The sequence below is a fragment of the Morchella sextelata genome (assembly GCF_020137385.1).
Source record: "Morchella sextelata strain SCLS chromosome Unknown scls_13, whole genome shotgun sequence".
NCBI classification, from domain to species: Eukaryota; Fungi; Ascomycota; class Pezizomycetes; order Pezizales; family Morchellaceae; genus Morchella; species Morchella sextelata.
The window spans coordinates 1,162,721-1,185,704 of record NW_025408628.1 but is presented as its reverse complement, the minus strand read 5'-3'; the positions used below and the strand labels follow the sequence as shown (position 1 = coordinate 1,185,704).

At 47.6% G+C, this 22,984-nt stretch overlaps 5 protein-coding genes across 5 annotated transcripts; 4 read left to right on the top strand and 1 right to left on the bottom strand.

Annotated features, from left to right (window-relative positions):
- Window positions 1-1,063: 1,063 nt before the first annotated feature.
- On the top strand, window positions 1,064-1,795 carry H6S33_002721 (uncharacterized protein; the record flags this gene model as incomplete). The annotated part of the gene is made up of 1 exon (XM_044834089.1): window positions 1,064-1,795. The coding sequence occupies one exon, from the start codon at window positions 1,064-1,066 to the stop codon at window positions 1,793-1,795; it is 732 nt and encodes a 243-aa protein (XP_044692882.1).
- A 4,419-nt stretch (window positions 1,796-6,214) lies between these two features.
- On the top strand, window positions 6,215-7,168 carry H6S33_002720 (uncharacterized protein; the record flags this gene model as incomplete). Its single annotated transcript, XM_044834088.1, has 2 exons — window positions 6,215-6,726; window positions 6,811-7,168. 2 exons carry the CDS (start codon window positions 6,215-6,217, stop codon window positions 7,166-7,168), a joined length of 870 nt encoding a protein of 289 aa, XP_044692881.1.
- Window positions 7,169-9,621: 2,453 nt separating this feature from the next.
- On the top strand, window positions 9,622-12,613 carry H6S33_002719 (uncharacterized protein; the record flags this gene model as incomplete). The annotated part of the gene is made up of 6 exons (XM_044834087.1): window positions 9,622-9,789; window positions 9,849-9,981; window positions 10,043-10,221; window positions 10,287-10,546; window positions 10,611-10,699; window positions 10,752-12,613. 6 exons carry the CDS (start codon window positions 9,622-9,624, stop codon window positions 12,611-12,613), a joined length of 2,691 nt encoding a protein of 896 aa, XP_044692880.1.
- Window positions 12,614-13,901: 1,288 nt separating this feature from the next.
- On the bottom strand, window positions 13,902-15,617 carry H6S33_002718 (uncharacterized protein; the record flags this gene model as incomplete). Its single annotated transcript, XM_044834085.1, has 4 exons — window positions 13,902-14,999; window positions 15,065-15,136; window positions 15,196-15,340; window positions 15,403-15,617. The coding sequence occupies 4 exons, from the start codon at window positions 15,615-15,617 to the stop codon at window positions 13,902-13,904; spliced, it is 1,530 nt and encodes a 509-aa protein (XP_044692879.1).
- Window positions 15,618-18,396: 2,779 nt separating this feature from the next.
- Window positions 18,397-20,085, top strand: H6S33_002717 (uncharacterized protein; the record flags this gene model as incomplete). The annotated part of the gene is made up of 7 exons (XM_044834084.1): window positions 18,397-18,687; window positions 18,753-18,885; window positions 18,951-19,010; window positions 19,060-19,123; window positions 19,172-19,778; window positions 19,849-19,978; window positions 20,033-20,085. 7 exons carry the CDS (start codon window positions 18,397-18,399, stop codon window positions 20,083-20,085), a joined length of 1,338 nt encoding a protein of 445 aa, XP_044692878.1.
- Window positions 20,086-22,984: the final 2,899 nt, after the last annotated feature.

Here is a 22,984-nt window from a genome sequence, read left to right as displayed (position 1 = left end):
TCCTAGAGGAAAGGATGAGTGATTAAGATTGTAATCCAGCGTATTTAACGTAGTTAGATTCTGTTCACTGAGCTCCATTGGATTCTCAGGATGCATGATGTCTAGTTATGATGTCAGAAAAAGAAACAAAAAAGAAAAGAAAAGAGAAAAAAAACTAGATTAGAAATAAATTGTATTACCTCTATGATGGATAAGTGGATCATCAGACAGAACAGCACGACCAATTGGCTGTGTGTTTTCAGAGTTTGTGAGTGGGCGAGTCATTTCTAATGAATACGGTTGTCGATGTGTATATAGATTAGATTTGATGGAATTGTAAAGGAAAGATGTGCAATTAATGCCTTGACGAGATGATGAATATATGTAGAAGGAGAGAGGAAACAAGAAGGAAGAGAAGTTCACCACTACTTAGGTTTTGCTTCTGCACGAATATTTCTTGGCACCCTAGTAGAGCTCCTGTCGGCTCACCTATGTCCAAGGTACTTAGTCAAGATTCATTTGGTTATTAAAGTTTCTGAGTGGGTTGAAAACTCGGATATTTACTTCTAAGCTTAAGCTGCATGTAAGTACATATATGGATCTCATTCCAGCATTCTATCAGTTATTATCTAGCTGGCTCTAGTCTTGACTCCTAATTTGAAACTTCTTAATATATACTATGTAGATGGCTACATTTATTCCATCAGGCCAGCCTGGCGGGCAGATTTGCTGCGTGGCTCGGGTGGCCGTGGCCGCTTTGCTGCGTGTAAGTGTGCGAAATTGGTGCAACATTGCATGTATTATCTGATACTATGTTCTTATATATATACACTATGATGTGTTTCTCAATAAATTAGTTTAGTTGAGCGTCTCTGTACTATATGCTTTTAATATATATGTATTCAATATATAGTGTTTCTAATTGTTTTTTACAACCTGCACAGCTATCGATTCGACGGTTTCAAGCTACTCAATTGATAGCTCCCTGACCTATTCGCAACCCTAACCCCAAGGGTTACCCTCCACAGCGTTTATAAGTTTCCCACTTTAGGTTATTGAAACCTTAAAACAACAACGTACCGCCATGCCACTTCTCCCAACACCCGATACTTCTCACGTCGATTATGACCAAATTTACGAGCCCAGTGAAGATTCTTACTTGTTGTTAGACACACTAAGTAGTGACTCTGAAATCTCGTTTCTCGGGGAGCGCTTCCCCGCCCAAAATGCCGTACCTATTGTTCTTGAAGTTGGCACGGGCTCAGGTGTAGTGCTTAGTTTCCTCACAACAAACTCATCGACAATCTTTGGGCATGACTCTGTCCTTACTTTAGGAATTGACGTCTCGACGCCTGCAAATAAAGCCACGAATGAGACTATCTCCAGGAACAAGCCGCAGGGACACTACCTCGACTCTCTGACTGCAAACCTAGTGTCGCCCTTAAGAGATGGGACTGTGGACATGCTTGTTTTTAATCCCCCATATGTGCCAACATCTAAGCTACCAATTCTTCCGGGCGAGGAGGATACAGAGAGAGGGCGTAAGCTGGATTTGCTGGAGCTAACTTACGCCGGGGGACCTGATGGGATGCTCACAACGGACCGACTTTTGGACTCTTTGGAAAGGGTACTGAGCAGGGATCGCGGAGTAGCATATATTCTGCTATGTGCACAGAATAAGCCGGAAGCTGTTGCCGAGCGGTTGAGATCTGGAAGGTACGGCAAGGAAGGCATAAGATGGCAGGTAGAAAAGGTTGGAAGCTCTGGAAAGAAGGGAGGGTGGGAAGTTTTGGGGATTTGGAGGATTTGGAGATAATCGCCGATTCTCCTCGATCATCATGGGATCAGTCTCTGATCACGGGAGGATTATATAGGCTGTACTGCTGACATGCCGCAGCATGCAAGAAATATGAATGATCAGTAAACGATATAATGTATTAGAAAATAATCATCGTAGCATTAATACATGTATTGTGGCCAACTCAGCCGCTAGTTATAAGCTCAGAACACCGTGTGTAGAAAAAATCAGAGAGGATGGATAATTACATGTAAGGGCCTGCTACAATCTACGTCGTATTCTTTTTTTTTTTTTTTTTTTTTTTTTTTTAGTATACTAGCGTCTTCAGTAATGCCAGGACTATCACATGTACGTAAAAAAGCACTACATTCATCGCTCCCGAATCCTGTGAACCGGTTCTCGATAATCGCGAGGTGGAGAGGAACGCCACTCAAAGCTCTTCACGAATATAACGCCTCAAACACTGTGGGATATCCTGGAGTGCGTGCAACGCCCTGAGAAAGTCGTCCAGAAGCCGGCTACGATACTTCCCGATCGCTAATAAGTGAAAACTTTAAGGAGCCAACATCCTTTTCAACCTATTAAATTGAGGCCCCGGAAGGCACTGCACACCGACCCAGCGCCGGTGCCGGGGGTTCCGGCGGATACCCACATATCTACTAGATCATCAGTTCTTTCGCAAGTATCGGTCCGTTTTCCTTCAGTTTCTCTTTGTTTTCTTTTGCAATACATATTGCTTATACAAAATTATGAGAAAAAGGCACAAAATGATAAAAGAAATCAACTGAAAGAAGTGCATCTGCTGATACTTCTACCAAATATATGCACATGCATTTTCCATACATTTCGTATTATTCTATATACCGTTATTTCAGGCTACTAAACTCATGGGCTTCAGGTAAGGCGGTGGGTGGAAGGCCAAGGCACATGTTGAACGCTGTATAGGACCTTCAAGGCAGGTTAGGCCTACCAATTGTATTCTCCCTCGACAGTAATGTATTAAGACCTTGGGCTGTCTCAGTCGATCCTGAACTTATTTGTATTGCAGATTGTTAATGTGCTAAACATGTTTAACAGAACTGGGTCCACCAAGATTATACGGCCAAAAGAAGATCAAGGCACTTCGAGACGAGGAGGCAGTGTATCGGTTTCGCAGGGACGTGCTTGAACTTCGGGCTTCTTCGCGAGACCCTGAGGCCCCACGACTCGCGTACCACACCTACGTACGCACTGGTGGTCTAGGCGGGTTAACATTGATCCCACTTAAAATCATGCTTCAGCAAATCACTTGGGGCTGTAAGGACTAACAACTTATTAACTTACTAGGGTTTAACAAAGCTTATGAAGTGCATACATGTACCTTTCCGTTTCAATTCAGAACAAATGTATCGTTTGATACCGATTCTCGCCCTAAACTTTTGGCTCGAGTCAAAGATCGAGAGGGGAAATGACGACAAGCAGGTAATCAAAAGCCATCATTCTTCTATAATTTCAAAAAAAATTCATGATTGTAATCAATTGGAGTAGCCTGGCATCATATAGGATTCTGAGCTCGTTCACAGCCTAATGAATTTGTAGTAACCCTATTAATTCATCTTAACACCACTCTTAGTCGTTCCGTTCTACACTAGATCTTGTCTGAACCTTTGCCGATGTAGCGAAACATCGTATTCAACCTTTAGAAACAATTGAGTGAAAGCTCGTGACCAAAACCGGTCAAGACCCACGGCCCGTTGCATATGAGACAGGAAGAGCCACGGTACACTGTCTCGTCGCCGGTGCACTGGCTGTAACTATTGGAAGGAGGTCTTCAATTGGGAGCTATGGTTTTTGGGAGATCCAAACTCGAACAAGTAGGCCAAAGTGTTCATAGATCGAAGTTTGTCAGTTATGCTAACCACTCTAGATCTTCGCCTCAACCATGACTCTTCGCCTCAATCACAGAGGCTTTTGTTATGATATTCTAGCCCGCGCCTTATCGCAGGGCGTTCTAAGTATCTGTGCTTAGGATAGACAATATAGATCGATTCGTAGATTACCATACTATGCAAGACATACTATTGAAACTCAAGCTCAAAAGGGATCCATCTACATATATTGAGTTAAGCTCAATTGTTCTAGCGTTTGTCAGATATCACCTAAGTCCTCGCCTCAGTCAAGCATACTTCTATTCCGTGCGTTATCATAAGGTAGGACCTGTGCTTTTGATAGACAGATTAGGTTCGACCCCACGTCCTTTATTTTACTTGCGCAGTGCAGCTAACCACTTCGCGATGCACGAGGTGGCAGGGTAGGTGACCACTGTAAACCTTTGTATCGATGTCACGACTACTCTTAAATTGTTTACTATGAACGGGGAGTTACATACATACGGAGATTCGTTCAGGCGGCTTCAATTCAATTAACGAACCCATTGCCGAGAACTATAGCGTAGGCATATGATAGCACGGCCATCCACATGTGTGGAATCTTTAAGTACTTACCTATCCACGTTTCCCATGGAGGCGGAATCTTCTTTCAAGTTTGATCGTCGGGCGGGGGTGCATAGACCCCTTCAAGCCACGATTAGATTCGGTAAATCTGAGGCGAAAAGCGGCCGGAATGGATATCTGTGCAGCATTAGAGACAAACCGTCCACGGAAATTGCTCTAGCGCGCACTGGCCGTGCGATAAGCGGCATGAGCTGTTTTCAGATTCTATCGCGAGATTGTGGATTATTGCCACCCCGGGGTGGCTATCGGTATGTTTACTTGTTTCTTTTTTTTTTTTTGCAGCGCCGAACGGTGAGTACTTACCGGAGGTAAATATACGCCTCTAGCCATGATAGTTTATCCCATTCAATGCCTAAACCAAACGAATGCGCGCACCCTCTCCTCTATTATGCCCTCGAAACATTCGCTTCTCCCTCCTGCTGAGGTTTTCAGATAGGGATCCTAATACGCCTAGATCAGACCCGCTTCTTTGGTCGCTTCATACAGCTGAAAATAAACACCTCCTCGAACCAACTTCATGATTCGCAGGCGTATCTGTGTGTTACATGTCGTCCCTGTCGTTGGATATGTCATTGAATGCGTTAGAGGCTTGTTGATATGATGGGAGCCAATCTGGGTACTGGGGCTAGCACTAACTTGGTTGTGTGTCCTTGCCAAGAATTAATACGCGGCGAGGTCTGGCCAATCAAACCACAGTTTTCCTAACAACGACGCACAAATACTTTCCTCAAGTTCTATATACTAACCTCTTTGACTTATCGGGGGGTTGAAGTCAATAGATCAACAGCGATTAATCAATGTATTCGGATGCGGTCTCCCAATTGGTTATGTGTCTTTATTAGAAGTCATGAATCCAGGATCCCTGGACCACATTAACGAACAAGAGATCTTTGGCCCACTTCTGGATCACGTTTGATGACCAGGCCTATGAGTAAGGAATTATTTATTCCAAATCGTATCTTTGGAATCTATGAGAACCCGGACTCATGAATGATTATTAGGAAGCAGCCGCTTCTAACTACTGCGCAGGCCTTGGCCGATATTGTGATGCACATTCGTCGGTCTAGTAAGATGCCATACCCTAATCCGGGAGTCGACGGATTGATGATTTGTTAAAGAATATAATTCAACAAATAAGTGTGGCCTAGTTTACCTACCTACATGTACTCAATTCCCGCGGCGCCGATTTCGTTGTTCGGCTGAAATGGTATCACAAAATCTAGGATACAATAGAACTTGTTCACGTCCGTATCATTGGCCCGCATTTACAATTCTAATAAATATCATACAACCAACTCTTATTACTGCTGGATGATGATCCAATGGAACCAGATAGGCATGGTCGTGAACAAATTTACGGGAGCCGGATCGACTCTCTCCGTTTCCATTTTCGGTACGCGAAGAACTCTTGAACCCCTGATTGCCATGCGTAACCGGCGGTGATGCGTGCTCTAAGACTTGCATTCTGAGACATACGGAATGCCGATCATTTCCTCATATCGTTATGATGTATCGTCCCCAATCCCCGCAAGCGCCCCGGGATGTCCCATCGTGAGAGGAGCTGCATCAACAGAAAAAACTCACTAAGCCTAACCTTCGGATTCTCGGACCTACATATGTAGGTATCTATTTTGCCTCAGTTGCCAGTTGTACCTACGTTCAGTCAGCCCAATTTTTTGTGAACACACCTTTTTGCTGCTCCTCATATGCTCCTCGGCACCCTTATGAGCTTATTACTGCCCATCTACACTTAATTAACCCTCTCCCCCCTCTTCCTCCCCGCATTTTGGATCAGCGTGTTGATCGTAGATTGCACTTAATCCTTATCTGCCTTCTTATAGAGAGCAAAGCAGAGAGAATCCTTCATTCTCAACTCCAGCATTTAACCAGCAAACTGGCCAAAGTCGCCAGATCGTATCGAAATAAACACCCCACAAAAAGCAAAATGGATTATTACCACAACACAACCCTCGAACTCGAGCCGCACTCCGGCATCAAATTCGACGTCAGTCCTTCTGGAGCCGTCACGACTACCTCCTCGAACCGTCGCTCCCTCATAGCACCCGACAACCTCCTTCGCTCCCTCCGCGAGCGCTCACGTGACAGCTACCAGAAGATCAGAGAGCTCCCTCGACCATTTCAGTATGCGGCCACGCCTGCGGCACCGCCATTGATACAGACGGTCAGCACCGGGGGGTTCGGGGATCACTCGATATGCGAAGGCCCCGTGGTTGCTCCGGGGCCCAGCGGCGGAAGGAGCATCAGCGGTGCGACAGGGTGTCTGGGGATGAGTACGGGCGGGAGATGTGTAGACGAGATCAAGAAGACTGCGAAAGGGTGGGTCGAGAGGGTGGAGGGCGTCATGGCTAGTTCGAGGACAACAACGGTGGTGGAAAGGCCCACGGAGCAGATATTGAGGATCAAGAATAACAAGACTGGGAACTGTGTCTATCTAGTGTATGTCTCTCTTCCCCCGGTCTTCACCTACGATACTTGTCACAATTTGCATTTTGACTAACAATTATTTTTATATGGTTTCAGAACAAAATTACCATCGGGACTAGAAGAGCTCACGCCCCTCGACTCGCTAAAGCACCTCTTCCCCAACAACAAGTATCTCCGCACATCCCTTGTCTCGTGGAACCACCACTTCCAAAACCCCCCACAGCACTGGCTCATCAACTTTATCCCCCGGGCATACCTGCGCCGCGGCTTCTTCCTCGCAGAGGAGATCTGTAATTATCTCCTCCAGTACCCCGACGGGTGCAAATACCGCGTCGAGTACGAGCCGATCGGGCACGAGAGTAGCCTGGTTGGCACAATTGTACCGCGGACACTGAGGGCGAGAGCAAAGGCGGGGAGGTATTGGGAGGGTAGGGAGAAGGAGATTGAGGGATGATCTTTATCTCTTTGTTACTGTTGATTGGGTTCGCTTTATTAGGGGAAAATTTGGGACGGCGCTTTTCGGTTTTTTTTTTTTTTGGTGGTGTTTTTTGTTTGGCTTGTTACAATGATTGGAATTTTGATTTTTGCGGGCTGGGTAATGATTGGTTTTGGGGGGTTACTGGGGGAACAATATATTGGATAGGGCAGGCTACGTGGGTCATGACAGTCACGAAAAAAAAAGCATATATATTTTTTGGTATTTTTAGAGTCCATAGTTGGATAATTATATAATAGAGTAGTTTAGTTACAATAATTATCTTCTCTTGTAATTTTTCACTGGTAACCATAATACTAATATTCTTCTCTTCTACTGTTTCGTTGTTAGGGAGTTTATCGTGATATTTACTAAACACTACCTCCCACAGATCCCACCAAACCGATGCAATATACGACGTAACCAGCAACCAGGCACAAAAGACTACAAATCAGAAATCCATCAATTCATCCCATCTCTATATCCGCATACAGTCCCAGACCCAGCTCCAGACCCCGCCCGTCCGGTTCATCCCGTAAGTCAGTCTCACGTACTTAGTCCACAGTCAAGTTTAACCTTCTTCTGCAGATCCCCACCTGTGCAGTGCATGCCTTAAATAGCTGCGCATCGCATGCTCGGTACCTCGTTTCTACTGTCTCTGTCTCTGGTCTTTGTCCTCTATGGAAGGAAAAGAAGAAAAGAAGAAAAGAAGGTGTCTGAGACAGCTTCTTAAGCTTTGGGCGGAGGGTTTGGGGTCGGAGGTTGCGAGTGGTCTGGAGTTCGACCGGTGGTGTCAGTATCAGTTCATCATGGTGGCGGTGGTGTCAGTTCATGGCGGTTCTCTGGCGGTGGTTGTGGTGTCAGTGGTGTGTGATAGTCGCCGCGCTGGCTGGACGTTGACGACTTGACTTGACTTGACTTGACGTTTGGGCTGCCGTTACTGTACAGCTGCTTTTTCCATCCTTTCGGCCGGAGAGCTAGAGTCGGACGACAAACCTATAGCTAATCTACTCTCTACACTTTGTCAATTGACCCCCCGGGTGTCCATCCCCCTACTAAGCAACCCGGAGCACACCTCCCCCACCCTCATTCTCCCCCTAGCCTCACCCCCATTTCCCACTCCGACCGCCCATATTAAACCAAGCCCCCCGCCGACGCCAAGCCCCACCATTCAGACCCGACAAATTTAAAGTTCTGCCCACTTTACCTTACTTTACTAGCTTCCCGAATCAGCCAGCCAGCACGGCCCACGACCGTCGACCCACACACGTCGAATCGCCGACCCCGGAGACGGCCCGGAGCTTCGGAGATTTTCCACCGCGACGGGGTTAGCTTGGCCCGGTGGGACACACGGGTCGGATTTTTGGGCTGGGAACCACGGGGGAGGTTTTGGCGGGGTTGTCTTGGGGATGCCTGACTGGATAAGGGAGGTGTTGGGTGAGGTCTGTCAGGTACCAGATATTGTTTGGTACGTAATAGAGTGAGATGTTTGGGTGCAGGGGTGAGTGATGTCTGATGACGGCGCAGGGTAGGGCTGCGTATTGTCGGGTTGGGCTGGTTAGGGAGAGAGCGCGTGGAGAGAGAGGTGCGCGTGCAGAAACAATGGCTCTCTGACAAACAGGCTACTATTCTACTCTTACTATTACTGATGATTGCTTGCTACATGTGGTCTAGAGTAGGGCTTAATATTTAAATAGAAATAGACTGGAGACTGGAGACGAGACGATAAAGTCGCAGAAGCGAAACAGAAACAGGCAGAAACAGCTGCGGCTCTGAATTAAGCTCTGCGGGAGAGTACTTCTGGAACAGCCACGTACGTAGCTGCTATTATCGCGATAGAGTACGTATGATACTCGTGTTAAACTCTCCTCAAGTACCTACATGAAGATAGATGCAGGTACAAAATAGGTGTTCTACACAACCGGAGAATTAAACACGCCCTCTGATTCGCCTCTCCCTTGTTACTATTTTCCGCCAAGCGTCTATTCAGTACCCAGTACCACTAGCGCACGCAACCCTACCGCCCACCAGGAACCTCAAACACTACTCCATCCCTAGTCTAGATAATATCATTCTATATCACAGCCAATCCCAATCGCCCCAGGTATGATTTGCCGAGCCCACTATCGAGGACTTCTATCTGAAACTCGTATCATAAACCACTGGAGGTACTTTGCTTTACAGGGAGATACAGGTACATGTAGTTTAGTACAAATACTGCTGCTTGTTCCCCCCTTCACCTCTTCACGCCCCTTCTACTTCTGATGGGAGCGAACTTGTAACGCCGATTGTTGGAATTTTTTTTCTCGTTACGCCTCCTGGTTAAGAGTGCGGTTTTTACACGTTCATTGCATTCGCTCGTTTACTAACCTCTACTACCACTTTCATTCATTCATTATTTATTTTATTTTCATTTTACTGCTAGACTCAGTATGAAGTCACTGAGCTTCCTCCTCCCCCTCCTGCTCCCCGCAGCTGCGCTGTGCCAGCAGCTTTCTGTGACAAAGTTCGCAAACACGCTCTCGCTACCGGCGTCCTTCGACCCGATCATTGCCGCCTACTGGACCGGCCTCCCACACCATAGACGGACGCCCTTTTCGGTAAGCTCTCCAACTCAAGCTCCAGCTTTTAAAATAACTAGATATTGACCCTCATACAGGTATCACCGGATGGCAAGTCCGCATATCTTGCGTATCTGGACACGACGTATAACGCCGTCTATGTCCAGCAGGTTGATACGACCACCTTCGCAGCCGTTGGTGATGCCGTTCAGGTTGAGGGTGCCCGGGAAGGTATATACATAGAATCTCTCTCCCTTATATATGCGTTATAGTTGCTAATACTATGATAAAGCTGGTGGTCTCGTCGCCCAGAATGATGGATTCGCGCTGCTGGCAAACTTCATTCCCGACGCCGGCACCACGGATGCCCCGCCAAACGGCTATCCAATCGCCGAGATAGTCCGCTACAAGGACGGCGCTCAGGCGTGGAGAACGCCGGTCAATGGGCCGGGCGTGCACGAAGCTGATGGGGTATATTCCAATTATATCCTTATACCATGTCAATTATAAGCAGACAACTTACTGGTGGAATATAGCTCTCGGCATCACCAGATATGAATGGTGACCTTGTCTATTCTGAGGCTGCAGGACTCTACGCAGCTTATGTCGTAGTCACGGCCTACACCGGTGCTGCGTCGGGCCATTTCGGGGACTCGATTCAGTATGTGGATGATGCTGGAGCTCTACAGACTATTGCGGGTGCTAGTAGCACTTGGGGGTGTAGTCACAATACCGGTATTGGTCTTGAAGCTGCTGATGCGGCGCCGTTTGCTAGTGTTTGTGCTGAGGATCAAGGGTTAGCGATACTATCCATGCTTAAGGGTCTAGGGAGAATAGAAAACTAATGATATAAAACACAGCGCAATCTGGCTCAACACCGACACGCAGACCATGGACGGTATCAAAATAGCCAACGAAAATACCACCAACGGCGTCAGCGGCGAGCCAAGTACACCCTCCCTCTCTCTTTCCCTTGAATACCAATTGCTAACAATCTCCAGTGGGCGGAATGAGCGGGTCATACAGCAACCTCGCCCTCTTCCCCGACACCACCTCTTACATCTTCGCTTGGCAGTCCCGCGGTGCCCTCAACCTACAAGAAAACTCCTGGCTGGGCACCGGCTTCACGACCTGCTCCCCGCGCTGGCTCAACCACAACGTCGCCGTCTCCCTCACTACGTCCAAAGACAAGCTCCTCGGCGAGCAAGCCAGCTCCGTAGTTGGTGCCGCTGAAGGCGACACCCAGGTCACCTGGATCACCGAGTCTGACACCACGGACCACCAGAATGTGCATGTTGCGACACTGGATAGCGGGAATGCGGTGGTGACTTGGGAGGAGCTGGCAAACCCGGACTGTCAGCCGGTACCGTTGAGTTGCACGGGGACGTTCAATGGCACGTGGGCGCAGGTGGTGGGGAGTAAGGGTGAGAAGGTGGGTGAGAAGGTGCTGATCGGTGAGGATGTGTATGTTGCGGGGGATATGGTGACGATGGGGGAGAAGGTGTGTTGGCCGTATGTGGATATGGTGTGGGACCTGAGTGCGCCAAAGGCGAATGGGACGTATGTGAAGGAGATGTCGTTTGCATGTGTTTCTTTAAGTGGGAGCGGGGATGCAGTATCGTCTTCGACAAGTGCTGCGGCGACTTCGAGTGTAGTTGCGACGTCGTCCCCCGTATCAGCGCAGGATGAGACTACTGCTGCTACGACCGTTACTCGCACTTTTGGAGATATTGCGGCCACAGCTTCTTCCTCTTCAGCTGCCGAGACTGTCAGTAGCACCGCGGAGGCTACAGCGCCTTCAGAAACCGATGTTGGATCAACGGTCGAGCTTCCGTCAAGGACATTCGGGAACATTGCCACCATGGATGGCAGCGAGGTCACCACCACCGTAACAGCTTCTTCAGCATCAATTGAGACTGTGACTTCGACTGAGGATGCTGGTACTACCAGTACTCAGGAAGCAGCTTCTTCTACTGAGGCTGCAACCTCTGCAGCAGTGACCCTGACAGAGCTTCCCACAAGGTCATTTGGAAACATCGTGACTGCGACTGACTCAGAGGTCGCTACTGCAACATCCACAGCTGCTAAGTCTTCCAAGGCTGCCGCGTCGTCCTCGAAAGTCGCTGCTTCATCCTCTACAGACGCAGCAGAGACATCTGTAGCGGTGACATTGACAGAGCTCCCTACCCGGTCATTCGGAAACATCGTGACCGCAACTGACTCCGAAGTCGCCCCTACTACATCTGCCGATACCTCGTCTTCTAAAGCCGCTGCTTCATCTTCCACCGACGCCGCAGAGACCTCCGTAGCAGTAACACTGACCGAGCTTCCCACCCGCTCATTCGGGAACATTGTCACGGCCACCGATATCCCCACTGAGATTGCCACATCTGCCACATCTACCGCTGATGCAGATCCTACATCCTCAAAAGCCGCCGCAACCTCAAAGGTCACCGAGACATTCACCGAGCTCCCCACCCGCAGCTTCGACAACATCGTGACCGCCACCGAGACCGCCACTGCCACTGCCACCCGCACGCTCTCCCGCTCCCGCGCAGCCGGCACCACCACCATCACCCGCTCCGCTGGCGCCGGCACAACAGCCATCGAGACGCAAACGCGAACATTCACAAACATCGTGACGGTCTCCACCACGCTGGCTACGCAGACGATTGTTGCCACTCCTACGGCGGGCGCAGATGTGTGGGCGGGCTGTGCGGACGATGGGACGTGTGCGGAGGGCTTGCAGTGCATCACGTTTGAAAACGGCTTGGCGATATGTGTGCCAAGTTTTGAGGAGCGTGTTAGCATGAAGGGGGTTGGCCATAGGGGCGCGAGGGGGAGGAGAAGGGGGAGCAGATAGGTGGGGTTGTAATTATTAGATGTCCTGCGTGCGGGATGGGAGATTTTCTTGTTATATAGTTCTTTTAGTTGTAGTTTTGTGAATTTACTTCTGTTGTATAGATATATCGAGTTCTGGATGACTGTGGAGTCGTCGTTAGTGAGAGAGTGTGGAGTGTTTACTTGGAGGAAAATGTGAAAACAGGGCTGCATTATGATGCTTGTTTCCACCTTGTTCTGTTTTTTCAGTCAGTTCCACACCTCCTTCCCGCACCAACCGTTTGGTAGTTTACAAGCCAAAACTTAGTGCATATATTCCGAGAAATGAATCTCTCGATCATTTATCAGAGGAGTGGTGTAACGTACATACATGCCTGCAATATGGTCATATTAATGAAGTAATCAATCAATCACTGCAATATGGTCATGGTCTATCACTCGCTGACCGCCAAGCCAAAGGGTGACATCGCTCAAACGGGGGCGCCGGCAAGAACTCGTGAAAATCAACATATCTTTGCTTTAAGAAGAGGTTCAGCCCACGACAGAACATGCCATTATACTACTGGTACCGAGAGGTGAGAAAGTTAATATTGTTGAAACAAGTATGTCCTTGGTCTGCCTGTGAGGAGGAAGGCAGGTGTAGTGCTTCTTCATTTAATTATGGGTGATTACTACCTATGGCAAAGTAAATTTGAAATAAATACAGAATTCTTCTATCCCCATTGTAGAGTGTAGATTGAACGCCCCAAGATAGAACAAAAGTCGAGATGTTAGTAAAGCTGGACACCGTACCAACACCATGACCAAAATGGTGAGCTAATTCAGACTTTTCCTCGCCCGGGACTCTCTCTGAACCAGATAGGGAAGGTGAAAGTCACGCTTAAAGTTGCATAAAGAACAATTACATAAATCTTGAGTATGCTCTCTAAACTCTCGCGCCTTGAGCTGTCTCGGGGTCTCAAGTAGTAGATATCACACTGCATTATGCCGGTGACTATGACTATCTCGACGTAGGTAGGGTCTTTTGCTCGCCGGGCTTTACAACTTGAACGAATCTGAGCACGAATTGACATAGGATATATGCTTAGTATATGTTATGGTTGGCAACTCTTAAGCCAACTCTATATTAAGTCTCAAGTCCTGACTAAGTAGGTGCCCTGGGATTGTGGTTGTTAAACGTACAAAAAATACATACAAATAAGCCGAGCCCAAAAGAAAGAAAGTCTCATCACAGGTTCTCACTCGTGCCATGTGATACCAATAATACATAAACCCATACATCTATTCTATACAAAGCCGACCACATCCTTCTACTTCGCCGCAACCTTGAACGGATGTGCCTCTGTGTTGAACACCCATCCCTGAGTTCCTTGCACGAAGCCACCTTCTTTGCTGTCGTCGAAGATCAGGTAGAGGTACTTGAGCACCTCCGCAAACCAGAAGCTCTCCTGAACATCACTCTTCGAGCCACCACCCACGGCGTTGACGTTAGTTATTGATGAGTATCCAGTATCGGTTCTACAATATTTGTTGATTCCTTGGAACGCTGTCCACGCCCATTCCCTGTACTTCTCATCTTTCGTGTTCACATACGCATGGTAGTAGCTCTCGATGACCTCGGGGCGGAGGATGTAGTCGCTGCCAGTCACATAGAAGCCGTTCTGCTGGAAGAACAGCAGCTGAGTCGCCGGTACGTTGCTCGGGTTCCACGAGAAACGCTCTGGGCCTATTTTAGTCACTGTGGCATTATAGGTGTCGTGACAGCCGGATGTGAGGTTCAGTCCGAATTGCGTGAAATCCTCGACCCCTAGGGTCTGTCCGCCGAGGATGAAGTTTCCACCAATGAAACATGTGAGATGGCCCTCGTTCAGCGACAATGACTGCCCGTTGTACTCGGCGACGAAGGTGATGTCTGGACGGGTGGTTGGGTGCGATTGCAGGTATGTCATTGTGCTCTGAGCAGCCAGAATCCATCGATCTTTGTAGGTGCTGAAGCGGGTAGGGTCGTAGACATACATCTTTATGAGATATTCATAAAAACTGTCTGTGCCGCCTGACCAGCCACCGGAGGCGTCAAGAAATTGGCCATTGGCTATGTTGACGTTTGAGCCAATGAGGCCGGGGAAGGGCTCGGAGGAGGCGGGTTTGGGGTTGAGGAGGTAGGATTCTCCTTTCTGTGCGAGCGTAGCGTACTTAGGGTCCCCAGTGAGATCGGAGAGGCGTGTCCATTCGAGGACAAGGGTGCCAATTGTGGCAATCCCATTGGAAGTGTCCGTGGAGCTGTTGGTGGAGAAGTTGATGTTGTTGGCAGGAACACCACTGGTGGTGTTGAAGGCGAAGGACATACGGTCTGCGAGAGTTACGGCTTGGGTAATGAGATTTTTGACAAGCTGGTCGTTGACCTCAGTCTAGATATATAGCATGATTAGTTGGCGCGTTCTCAAGATGTTTAGAATAAAGATGATATTCTTACAGTTGCCAGCAGCCCAGCATAGGGGCCGGTGAGGAGATCATATCCTGAGATCAAGCCACCAAGGTAGCGGATCTAAAAAGCAAAATCAGTATGCTTCTTCCAAAGGGAATCGGTTAGATCGAACTACGCACCGTGGTCTCAAACAAACTGACAGTACTGGAAGTAGTTGTGAAATCAATTGTTGCGATATACTCCAGCTGCTGAAGAACCACATCATCCATCCCCATCATGATCGCCGTGGTCAAAGCGTCAACCACCGAAGCCCCCCAACCATTCCTGCCGAAACACCCTGGTAAGGAAAAACCCTTTCAACGCGCAATATGCCAATGATTAAATACCTAGAATTGGACCCTGTGTTTGACACAGGCCGAAGCTCATCCTTCCCATAAGCATACTTCACATATCCCTCCCACGAGTGTGTGAATGCCTCTTTGATAGCCTCGGCTTTGTTAATATCAGACTGCTTCTTGTGGAGAGGTATATTCAAAGCCGCAGCTTCCACCGCGAAGCCGCCAGCAAGTATAGCGGGTAGGAGGGCCTTTTGGAATCGCATAATGACTGGCACGTGGTGGGGGGATGGGACAAAAAGAGGGTATCCGTGGTTGACTTGGTGCTTAGGACATTCTCAAAGACGGACGGAAGCCCTCCATCATATAAATACTCGACATCTTCCATTCAGCAAAAGGATCTGTGTTCATGCTCCCGTGCCCAGAAGATCGCTGCTGCCCCATGCTAGTGTCCCTAATCTAAGTTCCTTTTGGCAATAGTTGTTGTGTGTGTTATCACAAGCTGAGCTTGGGAAGACTCAAGATATATCCGGGGCTGTCTAACTGCATCAATAAGATGTCCGCTAGCGGAGCGACCACAAGAGGGGAATCATCTCCGCAGCATTTCTCCACATAATTTGCGAAAGCTTATGTTGCGGAATGTCGATCCTATTTCCACGGCATAGCAATGCCTAAATCTACAAATATACATGTACATCATTTACGGCTGTTGTTGGTAAATAGAAACATACAAGTATATGTGCCTACATGGAGCGCCGCGCAAAGAGCGCAAAGAGGGGATCCTGGTGTAATTGCGGGGAAGCGTTCATGGTTCCTCAATCCAGTGATACATCCATGTAGACACCTCTCAACTAGAGAAGAATCTTCTTGAGTTCTTGTGGTTTGGGTTGTGAAATTACCTATAGGAGTTGATGGTTCCATTGTTTACAATGAGCTATTTCAGCACGTGCCCTGATCATCTGTCCCTGATTCACATCGTCGATCCGACCTAGCTGGGAGATGTTGCATCTGCAGAAACAAAAGCAAGTGACACGATCATTCGGATGAAAGCGAGAGTCAGGGGGTCATTTTGAGGAGGGTTCACACCTTTCGGGGGATATGTGGTAGGTACTCTACAGAGTAAAACATGTATATAGTCTACCCACTTTACTCCACAAGAAAGACTTACAGGGGTAAAGGATCATGATGGTAGAGCATCTTACCTACCAAATATCGTAAATTCATGACGTTTCCGAACACAACTGCTATTGCATACCATATAAAAAAGCGCCAAATCCACCTTTTTGTATGTCATGCAATATTGGTCGTGTTCGGAAACGCTATGAAATTACGAGTACATGTATTAGAATATTATCAACAAAAAGCTGCGCTGTAGTCCCGTAGCTGTCCTGATGACTTGAATGGAACTGGTGGCCTACGCTTGGTCCATGTCGTGTCCTCCATTATTTTACGTAGCCATAAGTGGTTCTGACATGCGTTTTTATATATATATGTCATGTCGCCCAAAAATTATGTACTCTACTTATACGTTGAGGACTTTCCTCAACTTTATCAACCACTAAACGTGTGTGTTTAGCCCCCCTTTTCTATACCATCCAGTGATCCTCTCAAGTTCACTTTTATCCAAGAGATGTCCGTCCTGCATTGCCGGACGGCGCCTTCTGCATCTGGAGTGCAATTCTCCAAAGTACCTACAAGTGCAATTCATTCCTCCCTACCTTCCTCCACTGATGTCATGTCTGCACGCCTGAACTAATTGGTTGGATGTTCCCGTTGTAATAACTCGGCTTCCCGACTCTAGCGCCAAGAGCAACCCCGCAAATTTTAGGGTAAGTGGGTGTGATGCGGCACCTATGCAACACGCGCGTGGAAACAAAGCGACATCGTATGTGCATAATGGGAGAAGTCAACATCTCTTCTCTAAACCTACTTCATGTCAGGTTTCACGACGCTAAAGATTTGTGCATGTACGGTACGCTCTCTCTACTCATATCTTCCTGACGTTTTTAAAAGGAATAGATACCATACTAAATTATGGACTTAGCGCGTATTTGTATGGTGTGCAGTAGTGGTTCCTTTTACAAATGTCAGGAAAATACGAGTAGTTAACGATACCCCCCCCCCCCCCCCACAAGTACGCGCAGTGTATATCGAATATTTTCATATATCCCATATAGCACGATTTTTTTCAAAAAAGGAATTCATTTTAGGGCACAGAGTCCTTTTCCACACTCTCCACTCAGATATAGGGATATCGTCTGCCGTTATAGAAACCATAAAACTTAGTCTCCACGACTAAGGTTTAGTTCCCAATCAGCTTATCTCAGCTTATGATCGAGGCGATACTATCACAAGTATCCAGAGCAGATATCATATGCGCATATGCTCGACACTCCATTTCTTCCCGCAGAAAAGTTAAATAGTAGTTGCGCCGCATGAGCACATGTGCCCAAGTTTTTTGTTTCGGTTTTGGCCCGGTCTAGACATCTTATGATGCTCTATTTCCATCAATCGGAACGCACCGAATTAGCAGATCAGATCCTCAAAAGACCTACATATGTTTTTGCCGATTCCAAATCATGACTCCATCACAACCGCCGCACGCGGAAGGCACGCAGACGCACAGTCTGAGACAGCCACTAAGCGCTCAAATAGTTATCGAATGCATATACAAAAAAAATACTCACAAAGCATTTTTTCTTCTCTCCTCGGCCCGCCGGCTAGCTAGCTAGTTAGCTTGACAGTTCATTCCGCAGTGTCGAATCTGTCGATATCGGCCTATTTATCCCTGACCCTCTAGCGCGCCGAGCCTATCATTGGCCCTCGTGTCTGCACTAGACGTAGTAGTCGGGAAGCCACGCTTAGCACGTTTAGCACGTTTAGCACCCTTCTGGCACCGGTAGGATGCTGACGATTGCAAACCCAAGAACCCGGTCTATAAGAGGGAGGGAAGGGAATGGGAGGGAGTGAACCGGGCACCTGGTTCCTGATACTCACCTACCCTACCTATCGAATCACTCGGTATATATACACACATATACAAAAATGCTCCCTGAAAACCCCAACCCGCACATTGACATAAGTGCTATAAGCATCTCACAGCAGACTACGCCCTCACTGCTCGAGCTCGCAGAACAGGTTGCGGCCGCGGCGACGGCGATTGCGAAGCAGCTGAGGGAGAAGAATGTCACCGAGCCACGGTTCCATCCGCCATGTGCGGGACTGCCGGATGATCCTGAGATCAAGGAGGCTAGGCAGCAGCTGCTGGTTGCGTCGAGGGCACTGGGGGTGCTGTCTCATGATCCGTTGTCCCATTTGAGGGAGACTATTTTGCAGGTGTGTACGGTTCTTTTTGTGGGCTGGATTAAGTCAGATGGGTGCTTACTGGAGTGGGAGCGTAGTTCAACGAGTGCGCGGCACTGGTGCTTGTAGTGGATTGGAAGATTGCTCATATTTTGGAGTTGGACGGGACGCCGATGCACATTTCGGAGATTGCGAAGAGGGCGGGGGCGGCAGCGGACGAGTACAAGCTTGGTGAGTTTGTGAAGGTACCTCTATTGATGCGCTGAGAGCCGCAGCTAATGTGGATATGTGAATAGTTTCGGCGTTGAGAATGTTGACGACCCAATACATCTTTGTAGAGTTGAAGCCAGGATACTGTAAGTACCAATGATACATCAAGAAAGAAAGATACTAACAACCCTTCAGTCGCGCACAACAGCTCCTCCGTCTACCTCGCCCGCGAAGAAACCGAACTCCTCATCGGCCACTGGTATCTCTTTCTGCCCTCTTGATCACCCACTAAGCTGACCCCCTCTAGCCACGAGGTCCTAGTCCCTAGTGCCTTCAAAGTCTCCGAAGCCATGCGCAAATGGCCCGCCTCCACAAAGCCCACTGAAACCGCCTTCACCATTGGGCACAAGACATCCTCCCCCTTCTTTCCTTGGCTCCTCGAGAACCCTGCGCAGATCGCGCGCTTCAACAAGATCATGCGCGTCATGGCCGAAAGCTCCTATGCCCGCCTACGCTCTGTCTACCCCTGGCGCTCCCTCGGCAAATCCACCTTCGTCGACCTGGCAGGCGGGAACGGGCATATCGCGCACCAGATTGCATACGAGGCGCCCGAGCTGCAGTTCGTGCTGGCGGACCTGGAGAATGCCGTCAAAGATGCGAAGGAGACCTGTCCGGTGGACCTGAGAGATAGGTTTGAGTACCGCGTGGTGGACTTCTTTGAGAAGATGACAATACCAGCGGACGTCTACTTCATGAGGATGATCCTGCATTTCATGAGCGATGAGGACTGTGTTAGAGTTGTGAAGAACATCGTGCCGGCGATGAAAAAAGGGAGCCGCATCTTGGTAGCCGATGGGATCATTCCGAAGTGTGATGTAATGCCGGACCCGAAGCACCGCTATGTGTTTAACCAGGTTAGTAGCAGTATCTTTGCAAGCAGGATTGATATGAGGGTGAAAACATGCAACTGACAGGGTGCGATAGAACTGGAATATGATCCAGATCATGAACGCGAGGGAGAGGACGTTTGCCGATGTCCAAAAGATATTCGCGCAGGCCGATCCAAGGTTTAGGTTGAAGCAGTGGGGCGAGGCGGGCGGTCCGCCGTCTTCAGGTGAGTTCTTGATACCAGCGGACCTTGCTGGAGAATACGGCTGACAACATGAAGAAATCATTGAAGCTGTTTTGGTCGATGAGCCGGCGGTGAAGTGGAAGTTGTAGGTTGTAATCTTTGGTAAAGAATCGGCGACGTGGTAAAGTTTTGGTTATACATACATACATACATACGCACATACATATGATAATTTTATTGTATGCTTGGAGATGCCCTTTCTTCGTAAATAAAGCAATAATTTCGGTCGTATCGATGAATGCGTTGAAAGTCTCTAGCTCTCGCACTGCAAACGAAAGATCCTTTCCCGCTGTGATTAGATAATAAAAACCGAGTGCTCGAGCATGTCGCCTAGTCAAAGATTCAACGCCATCACAAATCCGGACACATTAGTTGGATTTCCCAATAACGTTAGACTGATAAATTCGGACTGCAACTGTAACTTTAATAGTACCACGGTTAGTGCACCATCGACGGTCACTCGCAGGCCATAAGTCTTGGTTCGTTACATACAGCCTGTAGTGCATAAATCGTTAATTAGTAAAAAGTGCTAAAGACATCATGCATCCACCACCACGTGCACCGCCAACTAAAAAACTTCCTACTCTAGATACAAGTAGCTACTAGTACTTGGTGTTATGAAACGCAGGATATCAGATTATTAATTGCATTAGTTACGGAAAGAATCAAGCAGAAGATATACATAACTATTAAGAAACGCATTCCCCCCCTTTAAATTTCCGTTTCTTTCTTGCCAGACAACCGTCAAAGCAACCACCACAGCCTGCAGAGAATCAGCAACTAAGTACAATACCAAAAATGGTGCAGGGATTAGTATGGTAGTGCTACGGTAGTCTTGCTACAATGCGGTATTTTCGGGACTGCTGCATCATTTCGGCATTTCAAGGAGTATATTTTTCATAGAATGCCGTAGCAATACCATAGCAATACCGTAGCACTACCACAGCAATATAGACACATTTTAGCGTTGTGACCAGCACCAGGTCCAGCGCGCCAGCACCATGTCCAGTGTGCCAGCACCAGGTCTAGCGTGCCAGTACGCCAGGTCCATGACCAGGACCACACCTACATGTAGGCTCGTCGACACTATGTTACAAGACTAGACCACACCTATACGACTTCATCATTATAATAATCATCATCATCATCATCATCATCATCATCATCATCATCATCATCACCACCAACATGAGCGTATCATAATCGAATAGTAGGCGCAACTTCTAATTAAAATGATGTGTATATGTATGCCTAAGAGCCCAAAATTTATTTTTCAAAAGTATATCCCAATTGTTTAAACCCCATCCTAGGATGATAAGAATTGATGGATCGGTGGATGAAACAATATCTGGTGATCTTTGATTCTGAAATGCTTCATCACCAAATATGATATTCCAGGGTTAGGGGAATGGCATTGTCCTAAATACCACAAGAATGCCGTATTTTAGGAAATGCGGAAGTACTAGGGCAGTATAAATATACCACCCACACTGCGGAATCCAGGGAATATATAGATTATATAATACAGTATTGATACGGCATTGATAGAGCATTTGCTGCAAGGCGGCTTTACTCGCTCGACAACCGGAGTGCTACCCGATTTTATGGGATGGCGTAGTACTACCGTACTAACCCCCACCCGTTTTTTGGTACTGTATGTACTTCAGATAGATCTAGAGAGAAGAAAAACAAACCCTTGTCGCGGGCATACGTAGACAAGCCAAGCCTACAAACGCAAAGAAAGGGTAGCAACATAATTGACTGGTGGCCGAAGACTAGACCGCTGGGTGACCGGGGCAGAACTTGCATGGACAAGGTACCACTGGCGGAAGAACAAGAGGATTGCCCTCAAGCTCATTATCATCCATTTCATCTTCGAGTAGAAATAAATCCACAGGCGGCAAGGACAGGAGGCCCATACATTCGCCTCGCAGTCTAGGACCCCGGTCTTGCGGACCCTTATATATAGGCACGTAAAATACACTATGTTTCTACGCTCCCGGAAGATGTCGCCGCAATGGCGGACCGCGACGCGCCCGTCTATGCCGATGTCCGGTTTGAGAATGTCGTTCCATACCGATTTTGACGATCTCTTCATAACTCTTAAAAGAGTAGTCGACGTCAGAATTTCTGATACAGATATGAATGTGTTGACCACGGCCAACACACAAACCTATTCTCACAATAGAATTAGTCTCGAATCTACGCCTCAGAAACAGCGGGAAAAAACAACATACCATAAACGGCGCAGCTACTAGTCCATTTCAGTCAAATGGCATACTGAAAGGTGCCGAGCCGTTAAGACTTGTGCATTTCTAACGCAAGATTGGCCAGTAGCGTGAAATCTTTCTTATTTTGGGAGCTGTTTAGTACGTGGACTAGATGTTTTATAGGTCTACTGAGGAGATTTGCAGTAATATCTGCGTATTTGGGCAGTAGAGATTCTTTAAGTGAACCGCTCATTTCTGACATTTCTTCTATTTGCGCATTCCCGGTATACGTACTGATCATATGCATTTCTCCTATGGACCCTGCTATAGCTAAAGCTTCATGGGGTTGTGGTATGGTGGTACCGGTAGAGTTCATTATGTCTTTAACTGTAATGTCTTTTAGATTTTGTTCATGAAGTGGGGTGAGAGCGGGCGGATAGCAGCCCAACCAGCTCTAGCTAGGATCCGGGTTCGTGGGTGTTTCCGGCCTCCCAGCTAGTTAGATCGCAGCTTAGAGGCATTATAAAACTAGCTAGAATATATGGCATTGCGTGCCTCAGAAAGACCGGATCGGAGTGAATATCAGGTCACGCAGAACTCAACTCGCCTTTAAGCGGATGTAGTACTTATTTCGTTTTCAGATTCTAGCTGGTACTTGCGAGGGATTTTGTGGGCGGCTCTATGATGTAGCAACGTATATTTTCATAAAGCATAATCGAAATTACATGTAATAATCTACCAATTCCTTTCTGTGATTAGTGCACTCTCGTAACACCTG